The sequence below is a fragment of the Gymnoscopelus microlampas genome (genome assembly GCF_963454915.1).
Source record: "Gymnoscopelus microlampas genome assembly, chromosome: 21".
Lineage (NCBI taxonomy): Eukaryota > Metazoa > Chordata > Actinopteri > Myctophiformes > Myctophidae > Gymnoscopelus > Gymnoscopelus microlampas.
In genome coordinates, this window is record NC_139958.1 from 1,412,934 (window position 1) to 1,429,037 (window position 16,104).

The 16,104-nt window shown below is 41.5% G+C and overlaps 1 protein-coding gene across 4 annotated transcripts in view; it reads left to right on the plus strand.

Annotated features, from left to right (window-relative positions):
* Window positions 1-16,104, plus strand: part of scai (suppressor of cancer cell invasion) — a 45,808-nt gene that overhangs the window by 12,979 nt on the left and 16,725 nt on the right. Inside the window, exons 3-11 of one of the 4 annotated variants that reach the window (XM_084046833.1) lie at window positions 2,020-2,115; window positions 3,059-3,145; window positions 3,629-3,710; window positions 4,230-4,246; window positions 5,232-5,328; window positions 7,086-7,184; window positions 8,373-8,525; window positions 13,955-14,056; window positions 15,979-16,098. In XM_084046833.1, coding sequence (XP_083902959.1) covers window positions 2,020-2,115; window positions 3,059-3,145; window positions 3,629-3,710; window positions 4,230-4,246; window positions 5,232-5,328; window positions 7,086-7,184; window positions 8,373-8,525; window positions 13,955-14,056; window positions 15,979-16,098 — 853 coding nt within the window. Of the gene's footprint in view, window positions 1-2,019; window positions 2,116-3,058; window positions 3,146-3,628; window positions 3,728-4,229; window positions 4,247-4,467; window positions 4,485-5,231; window positions 5,329-7,085; window positions 7,185-8,372; window positions 8,526-13,954; window positions 14,057-15,978; window positions 16,099-16,104 lie in introns of all 4 variants that reach the window. The other 3 variants (XM_084046834.1, XM_084046832.1, XM_084046835.1) reach the window with 3 other exon arrangements.

Consider the following 16,104-nt stretch of genomic DNA (forward strand, 5'->3'; position numbering starts at 1 on the left):
ATCCCTAGGAGAATTTTTGACAGCTCCATAAAGTTGGAGTACCCACCATAACCTTGGTTAAAAAAAAATCAAAATGTAATTGTGTTTTAAGTAGCATGTGAGGGGTCAAACTAGGGTGTTTTTATGATTCTGAATCCATTGCAATCATTTGTTTTGCACCAAAACCACTCCTTGGGCTAAAAACGGCCCAATCTCAATGGGCTTTTTACAGAAAAAGTATACATGGCTATGGCCGTTTTTAGCCCAAGGAGTGGTTTTGGCGCAAAACAAATGATTCTATTCTTCGATCTAGTTTGACCCCTCACATGCTACTTAAAACAGAATTAAATTTGGATTTTTTTACCCACCATAACCAAGGTTATGGTGGGTAGCCCAACTTCAAGGAGCTGTCAAAAATTCTCCTAGGGGTACTGCATTTCAGTCTTTGTGAGATGTGTTAAGTAGACACCTTTACAAACACATTGGTGAAGATTTTTTTTGGTAAGGAATTTATTCCAAGACTTTTTCAATATCCCCTGACTATAAACATTTAAAAGAAGAACGAAAAAGAATGCTGGCAGTGATGCTATGATGACTTTTAACATTTATTAGACATCATAATCCATAGTTTTAACATGTATTAGACATCATAATCCATAGTTTTAACATGTATTAGACATCATAATCCATAGTTTTAACATGTATTAGACATCATAATCCATAGTTTTAACATGTATTAGACATCATAATCCATAGTTTTAACATGTATTAGACATCATAATCCATAGTTTTCAGCCCTGATCCTGAATACAATACATTGGAAGGAGGTGAATTAAACAGTTGTGATCACGTGACTACATGGGTTCTTCCTGGGACCCTGATATCTGATCATACACTTAAATAAAAAGGCTGTGGGGTTAGTTAATTAAATGACGGTTAATTAATCTGTTCACATATTATTCCACAAATGTTTCCCCTTTAAGCACAGACCAGACAGCAGCGATGTTCAAGTTACTTACTGTTCAATTATGATTATTATGATATTATGACTCATACATTAACCACTTTAACCCTATTTTATACATAGGCTATTTGGAAATAGCAGATCTACAAGCTCACAACGCGTCGCGCGTTGTGAGCTTGTAGATCTGCTATTTTCAAATATGTTGTACTTTTACTTTTGATACTTTAAGTACATTTTGATGCCAATACTTTTGTACTTTTACTCAAGTAAATTTTGAATTATGGACTTTTACTTGTAACAGAGTATTCTTATATTGCAGTATTGGTACTTTTACTTAACTAAAGAATTTGAGTACTTTTTCCACCACTGTATGTCTCAGAGATGTTACAGAGATCTTCCTCAGTACGTATGTCTCTATATGTTACAGAGATCTTCCTCAGTACGTCTCTATATGTTACAGAGATCTTCCTCAGTATGTCTCTATATGTTACAGAGATCTTCCTCAGTGTGTATGTCTCTATATGTTACAGAGATCTTCCTCAGTGTGTATGTCTCTATATGTTACAGAGATCTTCCTCAGTACGTATGTCTCTATATGTTACAGAGATCTTCCTCAGTACGTATGTCTCTATATGTTACAGAGATCTTCCTCAGTATGTCTCTTATGTTACAGAGATCTTCCTCAGTACGTATGTCTCTATATGTTACAGAGATCTTCCTCAGTACGTATGTCTCTATATGTTACAGAGATCTTCCTCAGTATGTCTCTATATGTTACAGAGATCTTCCTCAGTACGTATGTCTCTATATGTTACAGAGATCTTCCTCAGTACGTATGTCTCTATATGTTACAGAGATCTTCCTCAGTATGTATGTCTCTATATGTTACAGAGATCTTCCTCAGTACGTATGTCTCTATATGTTACAGAGATCTTCCTCAGTATGTATGTCTCTATATGTTACAGAGATCTTCCTCAGTACGTATGTCTCTATATGTTACAGAGATCTTCCTCAGTACGTATGTCTCTATATGTTACAGAGATCTTCCTCAGTATGTATGTCTCTATGTGTTACAGAGATCTTCCTCAGTACGGACACAAACAGTGGCAGTCGTATTTTGGACGAACGTTTGACGTCTACACCAAGCTGTGGAAGTTTCAGCAGCAGCACAGGTCAGCTGGCTTCATTATCTTTACCCTCTAAAACCCTCTTTGCTGCCTCTACCAGTGACATCATCGATGGGGAATCCAAGCTAATAGAAACTGCAGGCGTTTTCTTACTGGAAAGTTGGCGTGCTGAAATCAGGGCCGGCGTGTCCATACAGGCGACATAGACGGCCGCCTAGTGCGGCAGTTTGGAGAGGCGGCAAAAAAAAAGTCAGGGGAAAAATATATATTTATATATATTGTAATTCATTTTAAATGTTTTGATAATAAATCGGTAAAATCAGGCAAAAATAAGAATTAAATAACCTAATCCTAACCCTAAAACCGAAATAAAGTAGCCATAAACAGAAAAAAAAAGTATCAAAATTGGCCCAGAAACCGGAACATTTGGGGTTAGGGTTAACCCTAAACCTGTTGCGCACGCGGGGGCGCATCATAGGAATGAATCTGGCCTAGGGCTCTGATCAGCCCAGAACCGGCCCTGGCTGAAATAGAAGACAATGGGCCTGATTCACTAAGCTGTAGTTTGAACGTAAAGGAATGTACACAACTTCCCACGTTAGTAGTCTGATTCATCAATGTATTTGTGTCTGTGCATTTAACGGTCTGCTCCTTCTCAAGTCTGCTCCGAGGCTGACTTACATGGAAGCAAAGCTTGTGTTTGTCATTAGAATGATTTATTCTTCATGCTGAATCAATAGTGCCAAACCTCAAAGAAAATATCTATGTGCCTAATTTTGTCAACACATGTTACAAAAATATATATATAGCCTAAACGATCACAATATAGAGCTATTTAACACTGTTACTGAACACACACTCTATAGTAATGATTGATTACTATCACAATATAGAGCTTTTATCAAAAACAACCTTTTAAACATATCACTTACTTCCCCCCTTCAACCAACATGAGTATAATGAATGTTTTGTGTTGTTTTGTGATCAGGCAGGTGTTGGACAGTCGCTATGGGTTGAAGAGATGGCAGATCGGAGAGGTTGCATCCAAGATTGGACAACTTTACTACCACTACTAGTAAGTAGTATTGATAATGATAATAATTATTATTGTTCGGCCTGGCGAGAGAGTATGTTTTACCCTCCGTCCGTCCGTCCGTGTGTCCGTCCGTGTGTGTGTCCGTCCGTCCTGTCTGTGTGTTAGTAGCTAATCTCCGGCACCGTTGGCCCGGTCGCTCCGAAACTGTGCACACACACTCCCTGGATGCCAATTCAGAACCTCTGCCCCAATTTTTTCACATGGGCCTGTTATAGCGCCACCAGGAGGCCAGAATAACGTACCTGACTTGGCAGATACCTGTGCTCTGAGGAGCACTTTTTCTAGTTATTATTATTATTGTCACAATACGATATTACGGTCAGAATATCGAAGAGATGAGAATAACTCATTGAGTGCCATAATGAATGAATTCATTCATTCATTCATTCATTCATTAAGTCAGCCAGTTGATGTTTTGTCCAGTGCAGAGATGCTAATGCAGCTTGTTGTGTTGTGGTTCAGCCTTCGCACGTCAGAAACCAGCTACCTGAACGAGGCCTTTTCCTTCTACTCAGCCATCCGCCAGCGCTCCTACTACTACCAGGTCAATAAAGAGGACAGGTAAATGTCTCTACTACTACCAGGTCAATAAAGAGGACAGGTAAATGTCTCTACTACTACCAGGTCAATAAAGAGGACAGGTAAATGTCTCTACTACTACCAGGTCAATAAAGAGGACAGGTAAATGTCTCTACTACTACCAGGTCAATAAAGAGGACAGGTAAATGTCTCCTACTACTACCAGGTCAATAAAGAGGACAGGTAAATGTCTCTACTACTATCAGGTCAATAAGGAGGACAGGTAAATGTCTCTACTACTACCAGGTCAATAGAGGACAGGTAAATGTCTCTACTACTACCAGGTCAATAAGGAGGACAGGTAAATGTCTCTACTACTACCAGGTCAATAAAGAGGACAGGTAAATGTCTCTACTACTATCAGGTCAATAAGGAGGACAGGTAAATGTCTCTACTACTACCAGGTCAATAAAGAGGACAGGTAAATGTCTCTACTACTACCAGGTCAATAAGGAGGACAGGTAAATGTCTCTACTACTACCAGGTCAATAAGGAGGACAGGTAAATGTCTCTACTACTACCAGGTCAATAAAGAGGACAGGTAAATGTCTCTACTACTACCAGGTCAATAGAGGACAGGTAAATGTCTCTACTACTACCAGGTCAATAAAGAGGACAGGTAAATGTCTCTACTACTACCAGGTCAATAAAGAGGACAGGTAAATGTCTCTACTACTACCAGGTCAATAAAGAGGACAGGTAAATGTCTCTACTACTACCAGGTCAATAAGGAGGACAGGTAAATGTCTCTACTACTACCAGGTCAATAAAGAGGACAGGTAAATGTCTCCTACTACTACCAGGTCAATAAGGAGGTCAACGTCCTCATTTTGTGCTGTAAGATTCATTGTTAACACATTCATTGCCAGGTATTAATGAATTCATCCACCACTGCCAGAGGTTTGACCTTATTTTGAGTCTTTTTAACCATCCAGCGATCTCTTTTTTTTTTTCAACCCTTACGTAAACAAACGATGTCTCTGTGGAAAGACGAGTCTCTGGTTTATCCACCAGAACAAAAACATCGTCCGTTCTGTTGAATACGGCTTGTTTTCAGTCTGGGAGAAGACATCTGAGCTGGATGTGTTTTTATAACTCTGATAACATAGAACTGGACGGTGATTTATTTTTCTGGATGATGTCATTTCCGGTTCTAACCTTTCTATGGAGGTCGAGGCATCATTCATAGGTTGGGGAAGAGCGCCCTCTAGCTTAATCATCATTTTTGTTTATCAATTACACACTCCATGAAGCCTTGAATTCATGGAGATTTGTTAGTTTTTGTGGCATTCCTGTGGCTTATTATTGACCATGAACAAAAAAATCTCCAGGAATTAATCTGCGTCACACAATTAAAATGTTGACGTCCTCACATGTATCATAATACATCAGAATGCCTGGTCGAAACTATCTGTTGTATAATTAACATGAACTACTTCTTCTCCTTCTCCTTCTTCTTCTTCCTCTTCCTCCTCCTCCTCCTCAGGCCTGAACTAGTGGTGAAGAAGCTCAGATACTATGCTCGCTACATAGTGGTGTGTTTACTGCTCAACAAGATGGATCTGGTCAAAGTCTTAGTGAAGGTATGGATGGGATGTCCATGTGTCCATCATGTCCATGTGTCCATGTGTCCATCATGTCCATGTGTCCATCATGTCCATCATGTCCATGTGTCCATCATGTCCATGTGTCTCCATGTGTCTCCATGTCCATGTGTCCATCATGTCCATGTGTCCATCATGTCCATCATGTCCATGTGTCTCCATGTCCATGTGTCCATCATGTCCATGTGTCCATCATGTCCATGTGTCTCCATGTCCATGTGTCCATCATGTCCATGTGTCTCCATGTCCATGTGTCCATCATGTCCATGTGTCTCCATGTCCATGTGTCCATCATGTCCATGTGTCCATCATGTCCAAGTGTCCATCATGTCCATGTGTCCATCATGTCCATGTGTCTCCAAGTCCATGTGTCCATCATGTCCATGTGTCCATCATGTCCATGTGTCTCCATGTCCATGTGTCCATCATGTCCATGTGTCTCCATGTCCATGTGTCCATCATGTCCATGTGTCTCCAAGTCCATGTGTCCATCATGTCCATGTGTCCATCATGTCCATGTGTCTCCAAGTCCATGTGTCCATCATGTCCATGTGTCCATCATGTCCATGTGTCCATCATGTCCATGTGTCTCCATGTCCATGTGTCCATCATGTCCATGTGTCTCCATGTCCATGTGTCCATCATGTCCATGTGTCTCCATGTCCATGTGTCCATCATGTCCATGTGTCTCCATGTCCATGTGTCCATGTCCATGTGTCCATCATGTCCATGTGTCTCCATGTGTCCATCATGTCCATGTGTCCATCATGTCCATGTGTCCATCATGTCCATGTGTCTCCATGTCCATGTGTCCATCATGTCCATGTGTCTCCATGTCCATGTGTCCATCATGTCCATGTGTCTCCAAGTCCATGTGTCCATCATGTCCATGTGTCTCCATGTCCATGTGTCCATCATGTCCATGTGTCCATCATGTCCATGTGTCTCCAAGTCCATGTGTCCATCATGTCCATGTGTCCATCATGTCCATGTGTCTCCATGTCCATGTGTCCATCATGTCCATGTGTCCATCATGTCCATGTGTCTCCAAGTCCATGTGTCCATCATGTCCATGTGTCCATCATGTCCATGTGTCTCCATGTCCATGTGTCCATCATGTCCAAGTGTCCATCATGTCCATGTGTCCATCATGTCCATGTGTCTCCATGTCCATGTGTCCATCATGTCCATGTGTCTCCATGTCCATGTGTCCATCATGTCCATGTGTCTCCATGTCCATGTGTCCATCATGTCCATGTGTCCATCATGTCCATGTGTCTCCATGTCCATGTGTCCATCATGTCCATGTGTCTCCATGTCCATGTGTCCATCATGTCCATGTGTCCATCATGTCCATGTGTCCATGTGTCCATCATGACCATGACTATTTTAGTCATCTGACATGTTTTAGTTTGAGTCTAGTTTTAGTCGACTAAATCTACAGTTGATCGTCGATCGAAATCCGTCGAAAGTGGCCGTTTTCAAGATGTTTTGTCCATCATCTCTGGAACAGAAGGTCCAATCAGATCAGGTCAAAGCTTGTTGGATGCGTGACTTTGAGGACTTTAAACACAGTATGACACCCTTTGGGGTTTTTGGGGTTTTCTAACCTAAAAGTATGGCAATTGTTCGTAGGGCCCAGTTAGGGACGGGCCTTAATGTTCAGGCCCGTTGAGAACTCTAGATAATAATATAATATAATATAATATAATATAATGTAATGTAATGTTTTATAGGAACTATCAGAGGAGATAGAGGACTACACCCAGAGGTTCAACACAGAGGACCAGATGGAATGGAACCTGGTTCTACAGGAGGTGGCAGCTTTTGTGGAGGTGATGTACAATAATAATAATAATAATAATGTACAATGAGTCAATAGCTTTACTGTATGTACTGTATATACTGTATACAGTGTTCCACTCCTGTGTGAACTACTCCTTTAAGGAACTTCAGGCAGTACTACTTGTCAGCCACTAGGTGTCCTATCAGACACATCCAACCACTGCATCGCTACTGGTTATATTGTATGTTAAAATTAGGGATGTCCGATATTATCGGCCTCCCGATATTATCGGCCGATATTAGCATAAAAATTGATATCGGGAAAATATCGGTATCGGTTTTTGAAAAAAATATATATATATTTTTTATTTTTTGCTTTATAAATAAGTTACAGGAGTTCTTACTGTATATGGTGTGTGTGATATGAAATTTGAGCTTACCCTAATCACAATAATCCCCGCATATATCGGTATCGGTTGATATCGGTATCGGTAATTAAGAGTTGGACAATATCGGTATATCGGTTATCGGTAAAAAAGCCAATATCGGACAACCCTAGTTAAAATTTAATAGACTAGCATACAACATATTATATGTTGTGTCATAGACGCAGCTTTAATTGAAATGTACAACTGAAGAGTGATATGTTCTAAACTAGAATATCAGCCTTACAGTCCAGTCCTATACTGTGCTGATCAGACTGTTAACGTGTTAAACCCATTTAGACCTGGAACTGTGTCATTTTTAGATTTGAGATAAAAAGCATTATTTTACACTTTGGGCTATTCTAAAATAGCAGATCTACAAGCTCATAGCGCGGCACCGAGTGCCGCGCTATGAGCTTGTAGATCTGCTATTTTAGAAAATTCGAGAAAATGTGTGCAAATCTTTGAATATATATATTTTTAAAGCGAACATTTTTAACTCAAATCTTTGCTTCTGGGGGGTCCCTGGAACAACATATTTTGATGGGGGTCGGCGGCCAAATACATATAATTTTGGGGGTCCTTGACATGAAAAAGATTGAGCACCACTGATATAGAAACATAGGTTTTTCAGAAAACTGTTGGGATTTAGGAGACATGTAGAATGGGCTTCAGGTCTCAATGGGTTAAACACTGATGTGGTAAACAGTGGTCATAGTGATTCTATGTGTTCACAGGCTGACCCGGTGGTCATAGTGATTCTATGTGTTCACAGGATGACCCGGTGGTCATAGTGATTCTATGTGTTCACAGGCTGACCCGGTGGCCGTAGTGAAGGACAACAGCGCCGCTTTGGTCACCAGCAACCGCCTGCAGGAGGGCTGCGTGCCTCCCCTCGAGCAAGGCATGGTGGTGGGTCAGCTCGCCCTGGCGGACGCGCTCATCATCGGCAACTGTAACAACCAGGTTTTAACCTTAAGCTCCTTCTGATTCACACTCACACACACACACTAACACCCTGTCTCACACACACACACACACTAACACCTTCTGACACACTCACACACACACACTAACACCTTCTGACTCACTCTCACCACACACTAACACCTTCTGACTCACACTCACACACACACTAACACCTTCTGATTCACACTCACACACACCACACACTAACACCTTCTGACTCACACTCACCACACACTAACACCCTGACTCACTCTCACCACACACTAACACCTTCTGACTCACACTCACCACACACTAACACCTTCTGACTCACACTCACACTCACCACACACTAACACCTTCTGACTCACACTCACCACACACTAACACCCTGACTCACTCTCACCACACACTAACACCTTCTGACTCACTCTCACCACACACTAACACCTTCTGACTCACACACACCACACACTAACACCCTGACTCACTCTCACCACACACTAACACCTTCTGACTCACACACACCACACACTAACACCCTGACTCACTCTCACCACACACTAACACCTTCTGACTCACACTCACACACACACTAACACCTTCTGACTCACACACACCACACACTAACACCCTGACTCACTCTCACCACACACTAACACCTTCTGACTCACACTCACACACACTAACACCTTCTGATTCACACTCACACACACTAACACCTTCTGACTCACACACACACACACTAACACCTTCTGACTCACACTCACACACACTAACACCTTCTGATTCACACTCACACACACTAACACCTTCTGACTCACACTCACACACACTAACACCTTCTGACTCACACTCACACACACTAACACCTTCTGACTCACACTCACCACACACTAACACCTTCTGACTCACTCTCACCACACACTAACACCTTCTGATTCACACTCACACACACTAACACCTTCTGACTCACTCTGACCACACACTAACACCTTCTGATTCACACTCACACACACTAACACCTTCTGACTCACTCTGACCACACACTAACACCTTCTGACTCACACTCACACACACTAACACCTTCTGACTCACACTCACACACACTAACACCTTCTGATTCACACTCACCACACACTAACACCTTCTGACTCACACTCACCACACACTAACACCTTCTGATTCACACTCACACACACTAACACCTTCTGACTCACACTCACCACACACTAACACCCTGACTCACACTCACCACACACTAACACCTTCTGACTCACACTCACCACACACTAACACCTTCTGACTCACACTCACCACACACTAACACCCTAACTCACTCTCACCACACACTAACACCTTCTGACTCACTCTCACCACACACTAACACCCTAACTCACTCTCACCACACACTAACACCTTCTGACTCACACACACACACTAACACCTTCTGACTCACACTCACCACACACTAACACCCTGACTCACACTCACCACACACTAACACCTTCTGACTCACACTCACCACACACTAACACCTTCTGACTCACACTCACCACACACTAACACCCTAACTCACTCTCACCACACACTAACACCTTCTGACTCACTCTCACCACACACTAACACCCTAACTCACTCTCACCACACACTAACACCTTCTGACTCACTCTCACCACACACTAACACCTTCTGACTCACTCTCACCACACACTAACACCTTCTGACTCACACTCACCACACACTAACACCTTCTGACTCACTCTCACCACACACTAACACCTTCTGACTCACACTCACCACACACTAACACCCTGACTCACTCTCACCACACACTAACACCTTCTGACTCACACTCACCACACACTAACACCCTGACTCACTCTCACCACACACTAACACCTTCTGACTCACACACACCACACACTAACACCCTGACTCACTCTCACCACACACTAACACCTTCTGACTCACACTCACCACACACTAACACCTTCTGACTCACACTCACCACACACTAACACCCTAACTCACTCTCACCACACACTAACACCTTCTGACTCACTCTCACCACACACTAACACCTTCTGACTCACACTCACCACACACTAACACCTTCTGACTCACACTCACACACACTAACACCTTCTGATTCACACTCACACACACTAACACCTTCTGACTCACACTCACACACACTAACACCTTCTGACTCACTCTCACCACACACTAACACCTTCTGATTCACACTCACACACACTAACACCTTCTGACTCACTCTCACCACACACTAACACCTTCTGATTCACACTCACACACACTAACACCTTCTGACTCACACTCACACACACTAACACCTTCTGACTCACTCACACACACACTAACACCTTCTGACTCACTCACACACACACTAACACCTTCTGACTCACACTCACACACACTAACACCTTCTGACTCACTCTCACCACACACTAACACCTTCTGACTCACACTCACACACACTAACACCTTCTGACTCACTCTGACCACACACTAACACCTTCTGACTCACACTCACACACACTAACACCTTCTGACTCACTCACACACACACTAACACCTTCTGATTCACACTCACACACACTAACACCTTCTGACTCACACTCACCACACACTAACACCTTCTGATTCACACTCACACACACTAACACCTTCTGACTCACACTCACCACACACTAACACCTTCTGACTCACACTCACACACACACTAACACCTTCTGACTCACACTCACACACACACTAACACCTTCTGACTCACACTCACACACACACTAACACCTTCTGACTCACACTCACCACACACTAACACCTTCTGACTCACACTCACCACACACTAACACCTTCTGATTCACACTCACCACACACTAACACCTTCTGACTCACACTCACACACACTAACACCTTCTGACTCACACTCACCACACACTAACACCTTCTGACTCACACTCACCTCACACTAACACCTTCTGACACACACTCACCACACTAACACCTTCTGACTCACACTCACCACACACTAACACCCTGTCTCACACTCACCACACACTAACACCCTGTCTCACCACACACTAACACCTTCTGACTCACACTCACCACACACTAACACCCTGTCTCATTCCTGTTTCTTTTTTCAAAATATTTTTCATTCCACGATTTTGCAACCCTTTTTCACCCCCAGTGCCAACTGTCTAAGTGATACATATTCCTTCCTACGTTGGGTTTCGGACAGGTTTTCCCAAACGGCTGTTCAGAGAGTCAGAACATCTAGATTGATTGATTGATTGATGTACTTTATTTAGTAAGATATGAGAAATACAGTACATGGAAGTACAAATTAACAATACAAGATCTACTAAACTGGGAGACTCATTAAGCACTGAGCTTGTTTAAGATGAGATCCCCACACACACATCATGATGATATATAAGAGACAGACACATATACACACTACTATACATATAAGAGACAGACAGATATACACACTACTATACATATAAGAGACAGACACATATACACACTACTATACATATAAGAGACAGACACATATACACACTACTATACATATAAGAGACAGACACATATACACACTACTATACATATAAGAGACAGACACATATACACACTACTATACATATAAGAGACAGACACATATACACACTACTATGCATATAAGAGACAGACACATATACACACTACTATACATATAAGAGACAGACACATATACACACTACTATACATATAAGAGACAGACAGATATACACACTACTATACATATAAGAGACAGACACATATACACACTACTATACATATAAGAGACAGACACATATACACACTACTATACATATAAGAGACAGACACATATACACACTACTATACATATAAGAGACAGACACATACACACACTACTATACATATAAGAGACAGACACATATACACACTACTATACATATAAGAGACAGACACATATACACACTACTATACATATAAGAGACAGACACATATACACACTACTATACATATAAGAGACACACAGATATACACACTACTATACATATAAGAGACACACAGATATACACACTACTATACATATAAGAGACAGACACATATACACACTACTATACATATAAGAGACAGACACATACACATACACACTACTATACATATAAGAGACAGACACATATACACACTACTATACATATAAGAGACAGACAGATATACACACTACTATACATATAAGAGACAGACAGATATACACACTACTATACAGAATGTCATACAATCAGTTTACAGGTTACTGGTATGAAAATATGTACAAGAAAAAGAAAAGGGGGGTAGGGTAGGTTAGGTTAGGGCTTGGACAGGGGCCATTTTTGAATTGCAGCGTCCTGAAGGTGTATCTTTAGGGCAGTTTTGAAAGTGAGTAGGGTTTTACACTCCTTTACTCCTTTTGGTAGGGCGTTCCACATTTTTGATGAATAGCATGAGAACGAGTTACTTCCCTTTGTTGAGCCAAAAAAGGGTTGTACATAGAGGTGTCAGTTCAGAGAGTCAGAACATCTAGAGGTCAGTTCAGAGAGTCAGAACATCTAGAGGTCAGTTCAGAGAGTCAGAACATCTAGAGGTGCACGAGCTCTGAAGAGAAGTTCTGAGAGCGTCCATCAGCAGTTCTGAATGACATCAGTTTGTAGTTAACGTCACCTCCCTTTATGAAGAAAAGTTCAGACGCCAGAAGGAGCATATATATAGTTAAACTTCAGACATCAGAATAAACCAATTGTAATTTCACACTCCATGTTAACCATGACTCATTGAAAACACACGTCCTTTCTTCTATTGACTGATATTGTCCTTCTAATGAATGTTAGACTCATTAAAACACACGTCTCTGCTTCTAGTGACTGATATTGTCCTTCTAATGAATGTTAGACTCATTAAAACACACGTCTCTGCTTCTAGTGACTGATATTGTCCTTCTAATGAATGTTAGACTCATTAAAACACACGTCTCTGCTTCTATGACTGATATTGTCCTTCTAATGAATGTTAGACTCATTACTTAATGCGTTAAGGTGCTGTGTTTACTCAATTCCTATCTTCTTTTATTTAATATTTGTTTTATAAGTAAACCACCTTGTTTGATTTAGGTGAAGTTCAGTGAACTAACCATCCATATGTTTGTGTTTGTTTTAGGTGAAGTTCAGTGAACTAACCATCCATATGTGTTTGTTTTAGGTGAAGTTCAGTGAACTAACCATCCATATGTGTTTGTTTTAGGTGAAGTTCAGTGAACTAACCATCCATATGTTTGTGTTTTAGGTGAAGTTCAGTGAACTAACCATCCATATGTTTGTGTGTGTTTTAGGTGAAGTTCAGTGAACTAACCATCCATATGTTTGTGTGTGTTTTAGGTGAAGTTCAGTGAACTAACCATCGATATGTTCCGCATGCTTCAAGCGTTGGAGAGGGAACCGGTGAACTTGGCCACACAGACTAATAAACAAGGAACGTTGGTGAGTTCAATGCTCTGGAAACAGCTTTTTACCCAGCCGTTGGAATGTGCATGCAGGGGTCCACAGGCTCATGGGAGAGACCTCACTACATTATAAGATGACATCATGTCTGTCTACTCACTCTGGCCTTTGAAATTGAGTCTCTATAGGAAGTGACAGTTCATATGAATGTAGTTTGGCTGTTTTACGTAGATGTACAGTAAACGGCTCAGTATTTTGCGTGTCGACGTGCCGGGGGCATTTATCCATGTGTCGATCGATTTTTATTTTATTGTCTCGGCCTGGCGAGAGAGTATGTTTTGCACCCTGTCCGTTCGTGTGTCCGTCCTTCTGTCTGTGAGCAGCTAATCTCCGGCACCGTTGGCCCGGCCACTGCGAAACTGTGCACACACACTCCCTGGATGCCAATTCAGAACCTCTGGCCCAATTTTTTCAGATTGGCCTGTTATAGCCCCACCAAGATTTGTGCGGGAAAAAAAAATATATATATATTACTCCTACAGATTTTGTCCAAACATCACACAAATCGGTACACAGTATCTCTATAGTCATGTGATCAACACAGATCTGTCTGATTTGCCATATTCCATCCTGATTGCCTAAGATTGGCTTCCAAAGTTTGCAGGATTGGTTTGTTTTGAACAAAATGCCTCAAATCATGAACACAGCATGCAATTTCAGTGACATTTTGCACGCACATTCCCACTAGGCCGAGGAAGAAATGCCACCCTTTTCACATTGGCCTGTTATAGCGCCACCAGCAGGTCTAATTTAGCAAAACACATTTTTGGAACAAAATGCCTCAAATCATGAATGCAGTGTCTGATTGCCGTGAAAGGCCTAAGAATAAATGGCACCCTTTTCACATTGGCCTGTTATAGCGCCACCAGGAGGCCAGAATAACCTACCTGACCTGGCGGAGACCTGTGCTCTGAGGAGCACTTTTTCAATGTTTTTCTGTTTTTTTTTGCTGCGCAGTTGAGAGGAGAGCGCAAACTGCGCTTTCCTCTCTTTAAGTAGAACTGCAGCCTTCTTCATGTGTGGAATTTGCACCAAAGTCCTAATGATAATAAAAATGAGACTTTATTTTGTAAACATGTATTTTTTTTTACACAGAACATTTGTTTAATCCGTCGTCTACAGCAGCCTATAACTAACGAGGCCTACGTTTCACAAATTAGAAAGAACGATGTCCGACTCAGCTCTCCTTCCCGATGCCAAACAATAATAGTCACAACACCTTCAACAATATGTAGCTTTATGGCCTGGATTTAAACGTTTGTAACCAGACCGGACATGCAGACATGCACTAGCGCAGCATCATAACTTACTGTAATGTGTTTAATAGATGGTCAACAGCATCATAACTTACCGTAATGTGTTTAATAGATGGTCAACAGCATCATAACTTACCGTAATGTGTTTAATAGATGGTCAACAGCATCATAACTTACCGTAATGTGTTTAATAGATGGTCAACAGCATCATAACTTACCGTAATGTGTTTAATAGATGGTCAACAGCATCATAACTTACCGTAATGTGTTTAATAGATGGTCAACAGCATCATAACTTACCATAATGTGTTTAATAGATGGTCAACAGCATCATAACTTACCGTAATGTGTTTAATAGATGGTCAACAGCATCATAACTTACCGTAATGTGTTTAATAGATGGTCAACAGCATCATAACTTACCGTAATGTGTTTAATAGATGGTCAACAGCATCATAACTTACCGTAATGTGTTTAATAGATGGTCAACAGCATCACAACTTACCGTAATGTGTTTAATAGATGGTCAACAGCATCACAACTTACCGTAATGTGTTTAATAGATGGTCAACAGCATCATAACTTACCGTAATGTGTTTAATAGATGGTCAACAGCATCATAACTTACCGTAATGTGTTTAATAGATGGTGGTTTCTTCTCAGGAACCCAGTGAGAAGCCGGCCAAGAGAGAAAATCCTCACAAGTATTTATTATACAAGCCGACGTTCAGCCAACTCTTCACCTTTCTGTCCGCCTCTTTTAAGGTAAGA